Source organism: Vulpes lagopus, chromosome 7 (assembly GCF_018345385.1).
Source record: "Vulpes lagopus strain Blue_001 chromosome 7, ASM1834538v1, whole genome shotgun sequence".
NCBI classification, from domain to species: domain Eukaryota; kingdom Metazoa; phylum Chordata; class Mammalia; order Carnivora; family Canidae; genus Vulpes; species Vulpes lagopus.
The window spans coordinates 53,406,667-53,426,166 of NC_054830.1; the positions used below are offsets into that span (position 1 = coordinate 53,406,667).

At 41.2% G+C, this 19,500-nt stretch overlaps 1 protein-coding gene across 1 annotated transcript in view; it reads right to left on the reverse strand.

The window, feature by feature from the left end:
- Positions 1 to 19,500, reverse strand: part of C7H3orf20 (chromosome 7 C3orf20 homolog) — a 73,105-nt gene that overhangs the window by 20,823 nt on the left and 32,782 nt on the right. The window contains exons 9-11 of the mRNA XM_041764292.1: positions 13,337 to 13,468; positions 8,161 to 8,275; positions 6,556 to 6,808 (exon numbers count right to left, since the gene is read on the reverse strand). Of these exons, the coding sequence (XP_041620226.1) occupies positions 6,556 to 6,808; positions 8,161 to 8,275; positions 13,337 to 13,468 (500 nt within the window). The remainder of the gene's footprint in view (positions 1 to 6,555; positions 6,809 to 8,160; positions 8,276 to 13,336; positions 13,469 to 19,500) is intronic.

A 19,500-nucleotide genomic window follows, 5' to 3' on the forward strand; every position in this document is an offset into this window, starting at 1 on the left:
AAAAAAAAGAGGGAAGAGTATAGTAATATAAATTTAAGAAACAAGAAAAATCTCAAACAACCTAAACTTACACCTAAAGGAACTAGAAAAAGAACAACAACAACAACAAAAAAAAAAACAGAACTAGTAGAAAAAGTAAGGATTAGAGCAGAAATAAACAAAATAGAAACTAAAAAAATAATAAACAGATCAATGAAACCAGGACCTGTTTCTTTGAAAAGATCAACAAAATTGATAAACCTTCAACAAACAAACAAAAACAGAGAGAGAAAAAGGACTGAATTAGACAATATCAGAAATGAAAGGAGGGGTATCCCTGGGTGGCTCAGCAGTTTGGCACGCCTTCAGCCCAGGGCGTGATCCTGGGGTCCTGGGATGGAGTCCTGCATGGGGCTCTCCGCCGGGAGCCTGCTTCTCCCTCTGCCTATGTCTCTGCCTCTCTCTCTGTGTCTCTCATGAATAAATAAATAAAATCTTTAAAAAGAAAAAAAAGAGAGAGAAGACCCAAATTACCATTAAAAATAAAAAAAAGGATATCACATAAAGACCTTACACACGTTAAAAAGATAAGGGAATACAATAAACAATTCTATGCATATAAATTCAATATGTTAGATGAAATAGGTCAATTCCTTTAAAGATACAAGCCATCAAAATTCACTCAAGAAAAACAGATGTCCAGAATAGTCCTGTATTCATTAAAATTAAGTTTGTTTTAAGGAGCTTTCTAATAAAGAAAATGTTAGGCAAGATGGTTTCACTGGTAAATTTAAGAAAAAAATACTAATTCAACACAAAATAGAAGAGAAAGGACTACTTCCCAACTCATTTTATTAGGCCAACATTACCCTGATAAAGCAGACAAAAACATTACCAAAAAACTACAGATGAATAACCCTCATCACTATATATATATATAAATTCTCCCCCAAAATATTAGTAAATTGAATCTAGCAACAGAGAAAAATAATAATACTTTATGACTAAGCAGAGTTTATCCCAAGAATGCAAGGCTAGTTCAGCATTTGAAACCAACATAGTTCACCATATTACCAAAATAGAAAGAAACCCACATATATATGGCAAATTGATTTTTTATTTTTATTTATTTTTATTTTTTTATTTTTTTAAAGCTTTTATTTATTTATTCATGAGACACAGAGAGAGAGAGAGGCAGAGACACAGGCAGAGGGAGAAGCAGGCTCCATTCAGGGAGCCGGACACGGAACTCCATCCCAGGTCTCTAGGATCACACCCTGGGCCCAAGGCGGTGCTAAACTGCTGAGCCACCCGGGCTGCCCACAAATTGATTTTTTAAACAAGTACAAAGACAACAGAGAAAAGAACATCTTTTCAAAAAATGGTCTGGAACAACAGGATATCCATATGCAAAATAAATAAGCTTCAACTCAAACTTTGTACCTTAAATAAAAAGTAACTCAAAATGGATCATAGGTCTACATGTAACATAAAACTATAAAACTTCGAAGAAAAACTTTGTGACACTGGGTTAGACCAATTTCTCAGTCAGCATTACTGACATTTTGGACTGTATAATTCTTCTGTGTGGTGGTGCAGATCATTTTGTGCATTGTAGGATGTTTAGTGGCATCTTTGACCTCTACCTACCTGATAGAGTAGCAACCCCTCCCAAGTTGTAACAATTAAAAAATGTCTCCCAATATGGCTTAAGGTCCTCTGAAGATCAGAATAATCTGTGATTGATAACCACAGGGTTAGGCAGAGTTTTTAGATATGACACCAAAAGCACAATCCAGAAAAGAAAATAAAATTATAAATCAGACTATATCAAAATACACTTTGCTCAAACAACAACAAGAAAACCATGTTAAGAAAATGAAAAACAAACCACAGAACCTGGGAGAAATATTTCAAGTCATGTTTCTGATAAAGGACTTATATCCAGAATAAGGAACTCTCAAAACTCAACAATACGAATACAAATAACCTACTTTAAAAATGCACATAAGATCTGAACAGACATTTCGCTGAATAATGGAAGGATATTCCATTATTCCAAGCCCATGGAAGGATATTCAACATCATTTGTTATCAGAGAAATGTAAATTAAAATGATAATGAGATATCACTACACAATCTATTAGAATGGGTAAAATATTTTTGAAAAGCTGACAATACCAATGACTGACAAAGATTTGGAGCAACTGGAACCCTCATACACTGTGGATGGCAATGCGTAACAGTGCAGCTACTTGGGAAAACAGTTGGCAGTTTCTTACAAAGTAAGTATATATTTATATACAACCCCGCAATCTAGCTCTTAAGTATTTACCCAAGTGAAATGAAAGCCTATGCTCACATAAAGTTGTTGAGTATTTACAGGAGTTTTATTCATAATCACCAAAACCTGAAAATAATCCAAATGTATTTTAATAGATGAATGGATAAATAAATTTCTGCCCATCCATGCCATGTAACATATGCAGAAAAGAGTTAGCATAGAAGGCCTGAGGCTGCTATCTTTAGAAAGACAAGCTTACAAGGTTGGCATTTCACTGATGTCTAGAAACTTGGCCACTTGAACCATTTCCTACACTAAGCCCAGACTCTTTGTTATAAACAATGTGATTTATGTTGAACACCTGCTTTCCCTCTAGCAGTCTGGAATTGTCTGGAATATTGATATCTGCTAGGCAGAGAGTGCCTGTGTAATAATCACACAATAAAAACCTTGGACTTGGGGATCCCTGGGTGGCCCAGTGGTTTGGCGCCTGCCTTTGGCCCAGGGCGCGATCCTGGGGACCCGGGATCAAATCCCATGTTGGGCTCCCAGTGCATGGAGCCTGCTTCTCTCTCTGCCTGTGTCTCTGCCTCTCTCTCTTTGTGTGACTATCATAAATAAATAAAAATTAAAAAAAAATAAAAACCTTGGACTCTGAGTCTTTAATGAGCACCCTTGGGCAGAAATATTGCATATATTACTGTCTTTTTCACTGCTAGGGAAAGGAGCGTGCTTGGTACATCCCTTCACAAGAGGGAGAGAACATAAGGAAGTCTGTGTATGGATTTATCCAGATTCTACCTGCATCTCTTACCCTTGCTGATCCTGTTATGTATCCTTTCACTATAATAAACCTAATATATTAATGAAACTATATACTAAGTCCCTTGAATTCCAGTAAATCTCTGAATGTGGGGATAGTGTTGGGGCCCCCTAAAATAGTATACTACTCAGCAATAAGAATAAATGAACTATTGATATATGCAACAACATGGATGAATCTTGCGTGCATTATGCTAAGTGAAAGAAGCTAGACTCAAAAGGTTCTACATAGTATAATTCCATTTATATGACATTTTAGAAAATGCTTTAGAAATAGCTACAAAGAATAGGTCAGGGGTTGCTAGAGATTAAAGGTGAATGAAGAGTTTGACTACATAGGGGCTACACAACGGACTCTGCGGGGGGAGGGGGGTTGGTGGGAGGTGATAAAACCATTCTGCAGTTTGGCGATGGTGGTGGTTATACAACTCTATGCAGTTACCAAAACTCGGACTTTTACACCAAGTAAAGTTCACTGTAAGTAAATTTAAAATAAATTTAAATTGAGATATAATCAATTGCCTTTCTATAGCCAGCAACAAATAGGATAACTAAATTAAAAGCATAAGTTATAGGGGCACCTGGGAGGCTCAGTCAGTTGAGTGTCCAGCTCTTGACTTCAGCTCAGGTCATGATCTTGGGATCCTGGGATCAAGCCCCACACTGGGCCACACTCAGCAGGGAGTCCGCTTGAGGATTTCTCTCCCTGTCCCTCTGCCCCTCCCCTAGCTCGTGCTCTCTCTCTCTCTCAAAATAAATAAATAAATCATTAAAAATTTAAAAAACCCCATAATTTATAATAGGTACAAAAACTATTAAATACTCTAAAATAAGACTAATGAAAGACACATAAGACCTCTCTGTTCAAAACTACAAACTATAGGGAGATTACAGAAGACATACATACATAAATAAATAAAGTAAGTAAATAAATAAATAAATAAATAAAAAGATATACCATGTTCTTGGACTGAAATACTCCAATATTACAAAGACATTAACAATTCCATTGAAATCCCAAGATATATTTTTTAAGTTGACAAGGTGATTCTAAAATTATATGGAAATATAAAATATAACAGCCAAAAGCTTTAGAACAATAAAGTTTGAGTACTTAGTGTGCTGTATATCAATACTTATCATAGAGTTATGATTAATCGGACAGTCTGGTATTGGTAAAAGGTTGGACAAATAGGAAACAAAATAGGGAGTCTGGAAAATATGCCCTGATTTATATACATAGAACCCCTTAATTTGTGACAGAGTTTGCGCCAAAGAGCCTTGGGGAAGTTACAATCCTTTATATATGTATGGAAAAAATTAAAACTTGATTCCTATTTCACATCACCACAGAAATTTCCAGGTGGAGGACAAACATAATGTAAAAGTTAAAAAAATTACTAGAAAAGTTACTTTATTGAATACTGTCATGCATAATGTTATGTCAAGTTCTTGAATAGGGTATAAAAAGCTCATTATAAAGAAAAATATTGAAAATTTGACATTAAATTCACCAGCTTCTGTTCCTCAGTAGACATCATTACCAGAGTAAGTGTAAGATCATTCGCAACATGAAGAAAGTCTTGTATCCACAGCATACAAAGAACTCCAAAACATAAATCAAGAAAAGGTAAATAACCAGTAGAAAAATGGATGAGAAAAAAAGAAAGAAAGAAAAATGGATGAGAGAGCTAAACAGGCCCTTTACAAAGAGAATATCCAAAATGGTCCATGAATGAGATATACTCATACTCAAAGGTACTCAACCTCTACAGCCACCAGGGAAATACAAATGAAAACCCGTATCATCATAGAATGACTATAATTAAAATGATTGGCAATTACAAGCATTAGTGAGGATGTGGAGTAACAGGAGCTCTCACTGTTGCTGGTGGGACTAGAACTTGCCACCACTCCAGACAATGGCCAGTCCCTACTACAAGTGAGACATGTACCATCTCACACCCAGGCATATACCAACCATAAATAAGGATATATACTTTCACTAGCACAGTTGATCATTACCAAAACTGTAGACAACCCAAATATCCATGAACATTAGAATGCATAATTTTTAGTGTATTCAAATAATAGCTTATACAATGAAAATGAGCAAACTATTGCTACACACAACAACTCACAATTATAATGTTGAGCAAAAGAGGCTAGAGGCCAAGAATGCATGAAGAATAGTTCATTTCAATAAAGTTAAAAAAAACCCCACTAAACTATGAAGTTAGAACTCTTCCTTTGAGGAGCAAGCCCTTGAAAGGGGACAAGAGGGCACTTCTAAGGAGCTGGTAATGTTCTGTTTCTTGGTTTAGTTATAAGGTATGTTCACTTTGTGATATGCATTGAGCTATATGCTTAGGATTTATTCATTTTTCTGTGTTTTTATACAGAAACATTAATATTATATTAAAATGCTTTAATGGGCCCCCAAATGCTTTTCTTCCAAGCATTTTAAGATTATATTAAAGTTTATATAATTAAATATTATATAAAATTAAAATAAAAAATATAAAAGATATTCTTTAAGTTAAAAAACCCATGAATCAGATGATATCAGTTCCTGTCTTAAAGTTATGGAATGGCTTCCTACAACACTAACAAGGACCCTTGATCTGGCTCTTGCCTACCTCTCTGTCCTCAATTCACAGGGTCTCCCCTCTTTATCACCACGTTCCACCCTGGTCGTCTTTCTTTCCCTCACATATACCAAACTTGTTCCTGTCACAGGTCTCTGCTTGCTCTACCCTCTGCCTACTGTTCCTTCCCCGCCCTTCTCTATAGCTGCCTATTTCTTATCCTGGGTCCCCACTTAAATATCAGCTCCTCAGAAATGCCTTCCCTGACCGTCTATCTCATTTAGCACTCCCACCTCACTTCCCAGTCCCTCTCCACCCCTGGCGTTAGTCAACATTTTCTATAAAGGGCCAGATAGTAAATATTCTAGTTTTTGCAGGCCAGATGGTCTTGGTCATAATTACTCAACATTTCTGTGGTAGTGGGGAAAGTAGCTCTGGGCAATATGTAAATGAGTGGGAGTGGCTGTTCTAATAAAACCTTACTTATGGATCCTGACATTTAAATTTTATAACATTGCACATGCCATAAATTATTCTCCTTTTGATCTTTTTCCCTGAAGCATTTCAAAAGGTAAAAACTCTTCCTACTTAGTTCAATCATAAAAAGGCAGGCAATGGGGCCAGATTAGGTGAATGGCCCTAGTTTGCCAGCTTCTGCTTTAACCTGTGACCCTGATTTACTTTCTCCCTAGACCTGATTTACTTTCTTTGCTACCTAAAATGACTTCATTCCTTCATGTGTTTGTTGTCTATCTTCTCCCGCCCCTAAAATTTCAGCTCCAAGAGGGAGGGGCCTCATCTGTTTTGTTCTCCACTGTGTGCCTACTGTCCATCACCATGTCTGACACATGGAGGCCAGAAGAATTGAAGGCCCAAGCCCACCTGGGTGTGACCACAGCTTTGGGTTGGATCTTGATACTCTTCTTCCGAGTGGGGCTTACAGAAACAGACCCATGTTCTTCCTTCGAAGACTCTCCAACTGAGGATTCCAATCGGGCTGACTGAGATCGTAGTAAAAGGGCTTCTCCTGAGTATCCAATTGGCTTGGTGCTCCGCTCAAGATAGAGACTTGATTTTACCCTGGTTCGATTGATTTCTGCCTCTTCCTTAACCGGGTATTCTATGGTGAACAGGCCTGTTAACAGAAGACACAGCTGTCACTCTCCCTCGTGGCCTTCCCTGCCCTGCTGTGGGGCTCTGCCTATCAGCAGCCCTGCAGCTCATCTTCCATGCCACTCCTCCACTCTTGCATGTTCTCTGGCCAAGCTGCCCCCCCTCTGGTGTCCAGCACACAGCTCCAACCCTAGTACAGTTAGTGGATCAGTAAATGTTGGCTGAATGTCAGAACAAATCAATCGCATTTCTATTCGTTCGTCAAGACTCAGCTGGGATCCCTCTTTCGCTATGAAGCCCATGTTTCATTCAGCTCTGTGTCCTCCATTGCACTCTTAGTGCCCTGGGTACACAATGTCTCCATACTGTTCTCTTTCCTGAGAATGCTGTTGCCTGTATCTCCAGAGATAAGTAATTTCCACTACTTTCTTTGTTGTATTTATTCGAATTCTTGTTTTAGTTTCTCTACTAGACTTGACAACTTCTGAGGCCTGGGATTTTCATTTCTTATTCACTTACCAAACATTTATTGGATGCTGGGAATATATAGATGACCCAAACAGGGTTCCCTACCTCTGAGAACTCCTAACCAGGGTGTGAGGGGGATGGGCAAAGAAATATTCACAATGCTAGGTAGTAAGACTTATAATTAGAGCATATTTTTTATGTGGGAACCCAGAAGAGTATGAAACTCATTCTGTTGGGGGAATCAAGGAAGGCTTTCTGGAGGAGGGATACAGTTGAATTGAGTCTTTAGGAATGAGGAGAAACTCCTTGGAGCACAGCAACCCCCCCTGCCCCCCGGTAACCAGCCAGGGGGTGGCATGGAATGGAAGTCACTGTTCCTTTGTCCCCAGGCTCCTCAGCGAGACAGCCTAGATGTGAGAGGGGTCCTGAGGTCACCATGCTGGCCCTGGGGGGAGCCCTTGTGGCCTAACAGGGACAGCCTGGTGAGCTAGCTGCTTTTTTCCCTTCTATCAAGGTTGTCCACAGAGAGGAACAGGGTCTGCAAATGGATGACGGACTATATGGGAGACAGAACTGAAAGGTGAACCAGCTGTAGGAGTGGGTCAGAGAGTCGCAGAACGACGACGGGAGGCCCAGGAGAAATAAAACAACCACAGGAGACGCTGAGGACACACGGGGCGGTGCTCAGAAACTGAAGGCTGTGAAGGCCACCACTACTCCTGACATGGCCCTGAGTGAGTATCTTTACTTCAGCGGCCTGGGCCTCATCACTCCATCTACCAATGAGGAAATTGCCCTGCCTGCCCACCTCCCTGGGTGGCAAAGAGCTGTCCTCAGAGGTGCCTTGTAGGTGACCCAGGATTTAGGAAGTTATCAGATAGGCATCACCCATTTTTTGCCCCTTACCTGCTGTTAGCAAGACAGAATTCATAAACTGTGACACTGTCTTTTGAAATCGCTTCCTCATCTCTGCCAGAGCTCGGTTCATCTTAGCTATCTTGTCGTCCATGCGGGCCAGCAGCTGGGGAGAGGCCAAGGAGGAGAGCATTGTTGCCTCCCTGCCAGGAGCCACGGGCCCAGCCCACCAACAGCTAAGCCTTGCTCTAGCTGGCGGCCGTGCTGTCCCCTCTGCCGTGACACGCCTCTCTCTGCTCAGTGAATTCCTGCACATCAGCCCAACTTGACTCAAAGTTGACTCAAAACCTCGTTGGAGGGTTTCCCTGACTCTACTGGGCAGAACTGTTCCTTGCTCTCCATGTAGCCTGAAGTCAAAGTTAACCCTTTATGAAGTAACTGGATGCATCTGAGACTATCTTGCCTGCAGGACCGTAAGCTCTTAGAGGGCAGGGGCCAAGTCTTGGTCTCTTTGGTGTCCAAGCACCTGTCATGCAGAAGGCGCTCAATTAATGCTTGCTGCATTATGAATAGCTAGATAGACAAAGGCCTCTTTGGGGTCTTTGCTGTTAGGCCCCCTCTATATGCATCCCCTGTTGCCCCCGTGCTCCCTACAGCTGCCAGAATATCTCAGATGAGAAACTGTTCATAGCCAAGGTTACATAGATTGACTGGTCCCTGTTGGGATCAAAGGCCCAGGCCTCCTGCCTCAATTCAGAGCCATGCTGAAAGGCCATTCTGGCTCTGAGGCCCTCACAGGATGGCAAGGTTTCTGTGGGATTCAACCTCTACCTCTGCTGGAGCAGTTCAATGGCATACAGACCTAGGCTCAGATTTTAAAGTCCAAGGCAGTCAGAGCCTGACCTTTCCTCCAGGAGGCCTTTGCTGATTTCCTCAGCTGGGAGCAATGCTCCCCATGCTAAATCCGAGCTTTGGCCCGTGCCTGTCCTTTCCACCCTGGACCTGACCATGTTTTACCTCCTTTGCCCATAAACTTGGTTGGCCCCAAGAAGGCAGGATCTTTGCTTTCTACATCTCCCACTTAACACAGAGAAGTTGTGGAAACAATTTTCTGTGGAATTGAAGCCTCAGGTAGAGAGAATGGGATGGACAGTGGGCAGATTTTCGGAAGAATGATGGTCAGTCTATGTGTCCTACTTTACCCCGTAGGCAGGACTTCCATAAAGGATGCCTCAGTTAATAGCAAAGCCTCAACTATCCTTCTGGGTTTAGGCCACAGCTGCTGCTTCTAGGCTAATTTTATTTATTTATTTGTAATTTATACTCAGCCTGCTTCCAAAAAGGATTTGAAGTGGCACTGTGGGTTAATAAAGCTTTTAAATTGAGGTGTTGCCTCACTTTCAAAGTGCTGCCTTGATAGAAATATTTAGTGAGGAGCCTGGCCTCAGGGCTGTAAAAGCTAGGACTGCCGTTCTGCATGTCGCTCTGATAGGTGGCTCCTTCCAAGGTGATGGGAGTCTGGGGAAGCCATTTAACAAGCTTGTCACTGACAGGAACTTAGCAGGAGGAGGCCACCCTACTTCCCACCCTCAGCTTTTCTAGACTGCCATGGATTTTGCTGATGAATGATAACCAGCCCCAAACACACAGACATAGGAAAAAGTTGAACAGATTGTGTGGAAGCTGGGCAGGCCCTTACATATCCCTCTACAGATGGGGACACTGAGGACTAGAAGGGAAGGGGCTGGCCCAAGGCTCTATGTCTTCTTCCTAGTCTTGGCCGGCCTGCACAATTAGCAAGTCTTCTCAGGGGCCCCTTGCAGCTCTGACAGTCCAATAATCAGAGAGGAGACAATTTTCTGAGTCTCAAGATCTCATGTACAAATATTTCAAGATGCTTAACCTGGCAGCTAAAACCAACATTTGGAAATTGTGTTTCCTACAATAAAACCCATATTTCCTCATTTGCTATTGTTTATCTAGTCTGAAATCTGTGTTCTCAAACAGAAGGGTTGATGACCTTGACGCTTCTGTGGCAAGTCAGTCTTCTGGGTCAACATCAATAACTACTGACTAGAACCCAGCACTGTTTCCAGAAGCTGTTTTAATATACTGATCTGCTTAGCCCTTTGCTAAGTGTCCCCGAGACAGCTATGCTTTTTGAGTTATGATGTCCTTTCAAATAACTTTCCAGCTTTCTACCACACTGGCAAACTGCCTCTGTGAGCTTCCCTGATAAATACACCATCTTCAAGATCCACATGGCCCAGTATAAAGAAAATGCAAGCTACACATGTGGTTGTAAACATTTCTATAGCCACATTTTAAAAAAGCTCTTAAAGGTGAAATTAATTCTGGTAACAGATTTATCTAACCCAACATATATATATATATATATATTTTTTTTAATTTATTTATGATAGGCACACAGTGAGAGAGAGAGAGGCAGAGACACAGGCAGAGGGAGAAGCAGGCTCCATGCACCGGGAGCCCGACGTGGGATTCGATCCCGGGTCTCCAGGATCGCGCCCTGGGCCAAAGGCAAGCGTTAAACTGCTGTGCCACCCAGGGATCCCCCAACATATATTTTTAAATGATTATTTTAACATGCAATCAAACCATTCATGAGAAATTTTACATTTTCTCTTCATGCTAAGTTTTTGAAACACAATGCATATTTTCTCTTGTGGCCGATCTCCATTTGGACTTGTCACATTGCAAGTTCTCAGTAGCTGTTTGTGATGTGTGACTACCATATTGGGCAGCACAGCTCTGGACTTCTCCTTATTCCAAGATTGCATTCAGGTAAGATAAAATAAGACTTGAATTACTGAGGGGCTTTCCTCAGCCCAAAGGGCATGTTTGGTGCATGGACATAGAGTGACCTCTTTTGGCTGTTCATGGGGGTCCTTAATTGCTTACATCCTGGTTCTTAGCTGTGAACCAGACTCCAGTGTTTACCAGATAAGAGGCTGTCAGGAAAACTAAGCATTACTACAATTTTATGGGAAAGAACAATTCTCTAATATCTCTTGCCTTTGGTAGGAAAAATAAGCTCACATTTTTTTTACACAGTCTAAAAAGGTTTTTAAGAAATATAGGTATATGACTTCATACATCCTGTGTACTTAGTCACATAACAGCAATTTTCAGAGTAATAGCATGGAACCAAATGGGCAGGGTGGACTCATCAGTAAGCATGATCATCATCTTAGCCCACATGGAGTCAAACCCAGGGTTCTTTTGCTCTTTGAAATAATCAGTGCAGCTTGAAGTCACAAGTATCTGAGTTTCCTGGATGCTCCAATGCTCCTTTAACAAACATTCTCTCCTGGTCCCCCAGGGGCTCCCATGGTGCCTCTCTCCCCTACACACTGCACCAGTCCAGCTGGATTACAATTGATGTTGATGCTGTTTCCCCTTCCATTAGATGGAAGGTATTTTAGAACTAGAGGGAATGAGATTTCTTCCATTTCTACATCCCCAGAAGCCAACTTGGCACACTGTGTTAACAAATGTTTATTGAATTACTTAATGAATTAATGAAGTTGAAATGCTGCTGAAATAAAAAGGTGGTAGGAAAACAGATGGAATGCTCTCTTCCAAGAGAAACACAGGTGTTCTCTATCTTGTTCATAGAGCATGGGTCCCTAACAAATGCCTGCCTCCGTGTCCCGATGTAAAGTGAGAATGTTGGGCTGGCTGCTCCGAATGGGTTCTATCAGCTCTGTGAGTCTATGAGCCTGTGGCATGTTGGTGGCAAGTACCCCTGCAGTACCAGAGCCTTGCTCAGCCCCAGATAGGAACACAGGGAGGGGGAACTGCCCTCTGGATGATCATATAATTAGCATCCAAACCAGGACACTTTTGAGAGTGAAAGAGGATGCTATTAATAATTCTTCTAGGCTGATAGGTATAAGCTGGGACTGGGCCCATGGAAACTAGGAGGTAGAGTCCTAGGAAGTTCCAAGGAGTCTTCCCCAATGAACCAATCCCAGCAAAGCACCCGACCTGCAAAGCAAGTAGCCTGTTCCATCAATGAACCCTTGGTTACCTCACTCTCATGGTGTATGTCAAGTGTTCTCCACTAGGCTATAAATATAAATATAAATATAAATATAAATATAAATATAAATATATAAATATAAATATAATCCCTCAGGGATTGGGGATGTGTGCCCCTCATCCTCCCCATCTCTCTCCATGATGTTGACTCGGGACCAGGGACACAGGAGGACCCATAAAGACCCAGAAAATAGAAGAACTTGGCTTCTAGTCTCCACTGTTTTCTTACCCACCCAACAAATATTTAGTAAGCACTTAATTTTAAGCAGTCCCATGCTATAGCCTTGGGGAAATGTCAATAGGCCTCACAGGGAATTCTCAGTCTGGTAGAGAAGATAGGTTTATAAGTAAAGGACTGCTACAATAGAGATGAGTCGTAGCTGGGAAAGCCAAACAAAGGGAGAGGCAGACTCTCCTTGGGATGGGAAAGGGGGTAGTGGAGAGGGTCATCAACACACCTTGGTAGTTATTCTTTCCAGTAACACCTCTCACTCTTTTGGTAACAGCACCATGATGTTCCTGTCTCATCCTTCAACAGGGCAGTGTACCTGGGGCTGATCATGCCCTTTGGCTCTCAGGATGAACATGATACTCAAGCCTGGGCTGTGAGAGCAACATGTGCTCCTGGCCATGGGGTCCAATTCAGGGAGAGGTGGCAATGTTGGGGTTGGCACTTTTCCTTGATCGCTAAGGAAAGAGAAGCCCTCTTTCTCCTAGGAAGAGCAAAGCTGGTAGAATAATGAGCCCAGAGATGCTTATGACCATCTTGTCACCATAAAGAGAGAAACTCTCTGAGAATGAAGGCAACAAAGAGGAAAGAAGAGCCAAGAGATGGGAATATCTGATGGAATCATTTGAGGGCCTGGATCCAGCCATGCCTAAAGCTGCCTACTGATAGACTTCTCAGTTTACTGAGCCAATACAGTTTCTCTTCATGCTTAAGCTAATCTGTTTTGGATACTATCACAACTGAAAGATTCCTAACAGACAGATGTTTCACAGAGAAGGTGATTAGGAGTTCATTAGTCAGAGAAAGAGGGAGGGCCCTGCATGGGACAGGGGGTGGAGAGGTAGGAGGAGCACACACACACTGAAATATAGAATGGCAACCACACTGAGACGCCTGGGGTCAGGCCTGGGGACCTGGTCTGCTTTGGCTTACCCGTTTATCATGTGCTACCCCATGGGGACAGTTGTTGGCTGATACAGAGAGTGTTATTGTTTCATTTAGGGAAGTAAAGGTGACTGTGATGGAGTCCTGGGCCAGCACCATCAGCTTCATTTGCTCATTCACCTGCAGATGAAGAAACAGTGCTTAGGGGATCTCTGCTTCTATTATCCAACCTCCCCCTATTACCATCACCACAAAGCACAAAACTTGGCTTGCAGCTAAGAAAGCTGTAAGGTCCTTATGTTGGAATTTAGCTTTCATAGAAAAGAAAGGATTCCAGTCTCTCTTTGGGGGACTGGCAGAAAAAGTAACAGATGCCTTCCTATTCCTGCCCCTTCCCTTTCCAGCGGAAGCTTAGAACCAATATGAAAGAGACACAGGAGTCTGGAGGCAAATCAGCTTTGGTTCCAGTAGAGCTGGATGGAGATGTAGCTTGGCTCATAAGTATACACTATGAATCAGATATGTCCACCCAGGCAACAGGCCTGACCATGAGCCTTGCTCTAGAGCATGCAGAGATGCCTTGGGGAGCTGACAACATGGCAGGAGATACCAGAATGCACCCTTCTGTGCATGGGTGGGCAGATGACAAAAGGAACCCAGCAGGGGCTGAGCCACATATGCTCAGTACCCTCCCCACAATCACGAAATATGTCACTACTCTTCTCCTAAGGAGGAGCCAAAGGAGCTTTAAAAAAAAAATCACTTCCAAAGGGGGTGGGATTGCAGATAGGAACAGGGAGCTGCCTTTACAGCAACTCAGCAACTCAGTCCTGAGAATTCTGTGTTCTAGAAGTAAGTTCCAGTTCAGCCTCTATTAAGCAAGCCAGCTTCTCTGAAGCTCAAATTCCTCAATAGTAAATAGTTCAAAGTCTAGTATCAGGTTCAAATGAGATAAAGATTATGGAAGTGGCTTCACAAGCCACAAAGGTCCATAACACACATGAGCAGATATAGTCAGGGTGTGGAAGCACAATCCTCTGAGGTCCCTGAATGGTTCACATGTGCAGAGAGTTATGTATGCATAGTAGCCCTACACAAGGGCCTAGGAGTCTGCAGCCCTACTTGCTGTGTGGTGATGCTTTCTTCCACCCTTCATGTCTCTGACCTATGTGTATCTCAGGACTCCTCTGAACTAAGGAAATACTCTTCATTTCATTCCTTCCATTGCTTCTGCTATTCCACTTATTGGCCCCGAGGTCTAAATTCAATTCTTTCTCATACTCTTCAGTCTGGATGCTAGTGGTTTCCAACACCCAGAAAATATTTGATCCATGGCTGTCTTTTTACCAAGTCTTTTGACATCTTCATACTTGTTGATCACTCCCACTTAAGAAAAAACCCTACCCTCCCTCTCCTGTTCTTCTCCTGGTGGGTGTAGTATAGAGCTATGGTTGAGAGCTCAAGTGCTACAGTTGGGCAAGGTTCAAATCCCAGTGTTGCTACTTACCAGTGGAGCAATTTTAGGGAAGTTGGTTAGCTTCTCTGAGCCTGGGGACAGTAACAGAAGTTTTTTTCCTATGGCACTGAGCAGATCTCACGGGGTAAAATATGCACAGGCTTAGCACAGTATAACTGTTTTTTATTATTCCTGTTCCCTGGGTGGTTTCTCTTCCTCTCCCCAGTGCTCCAAATGTGGGTGCTCTACAAGCTCATTCACTACTCATCTTCTTGAGAATTCATGAGCCAGCCCATCACATATATGCATCATCCCTAATCTCTCATCCTAAGAGAGGATTATGTCACAAAAGCCACCAAGCCCAATCAATACATCTAAAACATACTGATCTCTGACCCTCTCAGAAACTTGTTTTCCACCCAGATATATACTCCATTATGGAGTCATCTATACTTCCCTCTCTTCTCATTTATTCCCTACAGCTGATGCTTGAATGCCACTGAATTCTTCTCCTGAAATGGCTCCTTTAAAAAATATTGCTGAACCCCTTCATCATGTCAGATCTGGCTAGTTACCCCCATAACTAGTTTTTGTACTAGCCCATCCACTGATCTTTCCCTTTCTAGTCAACTTTCTATACACATGCTGGACCAAGCATGCCAGCCCTCAACTTAGAAACTAACCAGCTGGTTGTACTTCCAGCATAGCTGAGTCAGTTCCTACTAGGTTGACCCTCCTACAGACCTTGGCACAAATACAATAAAACGACAAACCAAAGGCTCTGAAGAATAAACAAAAGCAGGCAAATTTTGAAGAGTCAAAACTTAAAAGAAAGGGCCAGCATGGGATGAATTTCTACTTTATAGTTTTGGCATGAAGGCAAGCCACAATCATGGCCAAAACACCACCATCTTCCTGACCCAGAAAACCAAAGGACTGAACTACAAAGGAAACTACAATCACAGAAAAGTAAGGATAAAATTCCAGAAGAGACAGCACCAAAGAAATAGAGACCCAAATTTTGTGAATAGGCCATCCATATCCCTGGCTAATCCCTGAGCCATGGATGAGCAGGGGAGACTCAGGACAGCTTACTGCTAGGGAAACAGAAAAACTGAGATGTGAGTTCCTGCCCATTGCAGGTAAGACAAAGTTTGTGGTGTGAGTCTAATCAAGTTCTCTGCCTGCTAAAACAAAAAATGTTAACACTCTTCAGAGAAATACATCAAAATTCAGATTCTACAGTCCACAGATCCACAGATAACACACATAATGTCAATAATCTCAAGTTATCCATCATGTAAAGAACCAATGAAGTGTGAGCCGTTCTTAAGGTAACAGATAGCCAATCCTGTGTGGTATGTCCCAGATGTTGAAATTATCAGACAATAACTCTAAAGCAGCTAATTTAACTGTACTCAATGAAGTCAAGGAAAACATAGTAATAAATGAAAAAACAGACAATCTCAGCACAGAAATAGGAAATGTAAAAAAAGAACTAAATGGAAATTCTAGACTTGAAAATATATATGGGAAACTTAAAAAATTCACAGGATTAGCATAATAGCAGAATGAAGATATCATAATAGTCAGTGAACCTGAGAGTTAGATCCATAGAAATCATCCAATCTGAGAAGAAAATGAACAACAAAAAAGAACAGAGTTGGGGTGCCTGAGTAGGTTAGTCAGTTAAACATCCAACTCTTGATTTTGGCTCAGGTCATGATCCCAGGATTGTGAGATCGAGACCTATGTGGGGTGCCAAGCTGAGCATTGAGTCTGCTTAAGATTCTCTCTAGGGGCACCTGAGTGGCTCTGTCAGTTAAGCACCAACTCTTGATTTCCACTCAGATCATGATCTCAAGGTCATGAGGTCAAACCCCATGAAGAGCTTTACCCTCAGTGGGGAGTCTGCTTGAGATTCTCACTTTCTCCCTCTCACTTTGCCCCTCCCCCCATTCACACTTTCTTTCTCTCCTTCTCTTTAATAAATAAATCTTGTAAAAAAAAAAAAAAGGCATTGTCAATTTGAATGTCCACACAAAGTATCATTAAAAAAAAAAAAAGATTCTCTCTCTCTCTCCCTCTGCCCCTCAGGCTGCTCATGTTCTCTCTCCCTCTAAAATTTAAAAAAAGAAACAATAGAGTCTCAGAGACCTTTGGGACAATATTAAAAGTTCTAAAATACATGTAATTGGAGTCTCAAGAGAAAAAGAGAAAGGTTGAGCACATTTTTTCCCCTAAAATAATAACAGAAGACTTCCCAAATTTGGTGAAGGACATGAGTGTACAAATTCAAGAAGTTCAGTAAACCCCCAACAGAACAAAGACAACCACATCCAGACACATCATAGTCAAACTAATCAGATTAAAGATGAAATCTTGAAAACAGCTAGAAAAATAAACAATGACTTGATAACTACATACTTCTCATCATTAACTTTGGAGGACATACACAGTGGAAGAGTATCTTTAAATTGCTAGAAGGAAAAAAACCAGTAAACCCAGAATTCCATACCCAGCAAAGATATCCTTTCATAAAAACATTTTTAACTGGGTAATGGGCACTGAGGGAGGCACTTGGTGGGATGAGCACTGGGTGTTATGCTATATGTTGGCAAATTGAATGCCAATAAAAAAATAAAAATAAATTTAAAAAAATTTTAACAATAAAGCAAACAGAATTTGTTGTCAGCAGATCTGCACTTCAAGAAATGCTAAAGGAATTTCTTTACTGAAAAGAAATGATACTGGAGGAAAACTTGGATATTCAGAGAGGAATGAAAAACACTGGAAATGTAAATATCTGGGCGAAAATAAACTGGCCACTGCAGCCTACAAAACGATAAGCAAGTTCCTCCGCCTGACATACAATACCTCTTACCTCCACCCCACAGCATATATACCTCCTGCCTCCTTTCTTTCACAAGTTGCACCTATGAACTTTTAAAGATACCGCACTGAGTCCCAACTCCAAGCATTTATAGGTGCTATTCCTTCTTCCTGGAATCCTCTCCCTTCCCTCTTCTAGTTACATGAATCATATGCACACATGCTCCTGTTGTCTTCCAGGCCACTCTTGACTGCACTGGCAGCTGTTGTGAAATTCTGTATGCAGCTCCAGGGGATAGAACAATGAACCGAACTATATTGTCAAAACAATTTAGTGTTGTCAAAGCAACTCCCTCCCCCCAATTATTTTATTTAGTTCCTGCAAAAGCAGTGTGAGGCAGGGCTGATCTGGTGAGCCACTTTGTATTGACCAGACAACCAAGACTCAGAGAAGCTGAGTGATTTTCCCAAAACTTAATAGTCAGAGTCTGGCTAGCTGGCATTAAACAAGGCTTCTCAGGTTTTCATTCCAGTTCTCTGTCCACTTGGTCACACTGTTACATAACATACGGTGCCTGTCTGCAACAAATTTATAATCTTCATGGACTATAAACTTTTCAAACATCTACAAAAAGCTTAATATTAAGACAATAACTCAATACACTCCTAAACTGATGATCTCTGACCTGGCCAAGAATCAGGAGTACATGTGAAAACTACAGATATCTAGTACTCATAACAGACCACCTGAATCAGAATCTCTCCGGGGCTGTGCTTGGGTATCTGTATTTTTAAGGTTCCATAAGATTATGATATGCAATAAGAATATGACTGATTACTAACCCAGACTGTGGGTACTGTGAGAAAAGAGAAATGGATGTGGATTGCAATGCCATGATAGAGAAGAAGTATGAGCAGGGCTGCAAAAGAGAGGAAATTTGGATTGACAGAGAGAGGAAGGGGCACATTTCAGGCCAAAGGGATGGGAAGGGTAAAATATGTTCAAGGGATTGAATGTTTCTGAGCAGAGGTGTGACCTATAGGAATTAGGATATAAGGATGAGAATCCAGCAGCCAATGCAGAGGAAGAACAGGAATAGCAAGAGACAGACAATTAGGGGTAAGGTACCTGCCACACACTCCAAGAGCATCCATAACCCTTACCCTTAGGCTCTTAATAGCAGGCCACCTTGAGTAGATTCTGTGTTCTGTGATCTTTCTCTGAATCCCAACCATATGGGCTTGTCCCTCTCTCATTGCTCTTATTCTTCTGTATCTTGTGTCCTTATTACTCTCCTAGACTTTGGGATTCCTTGAGGGGCTTTATTTATTTTTCTACCCCCTAGATCATTGATTCTCAGTCAAGAGCAACTATTTCCCCCAGGGACATCTGACAATGTTTGGGGATATTTTTGGTTGTCACACTTGGGGAGAGGATACCACTGGCATCTGATGCGATGTTGCCAAGTATCCTACAATGCATAGTTATTATCCAAAGAATTATCTATCCCAAAATTTCATTTCTGCCAAGAATGAGAAACTCTGCCTTAAATTAAATAACGAACACATTTAGCTACTTTATTAATAAATTAAATTTATCACCATTATTTAATTTTAGTAATTCCACACTAATTTATTACTTAATAAATCTTTAATGAGTGACTGAACAATCAAATGAATAATAAAAAAGAGTTTGTCAGCTACCTGTGATGTGCAGGTTTTTTATTTCATGACATAGTAAAGTTATAAAAACAAACTGGGAAGACCAATATAGAATTGCTAACTTTTCTTATTGCCATGTATAGACATTAAAAATAAAGCTATCAACTACTATAATAGTTCCTTCATAAAATGAAAGGCATTTTAACCATTAAAATGTAGTAATATTAACAATAAAAATAAAATGGGACATACATTACTAGGA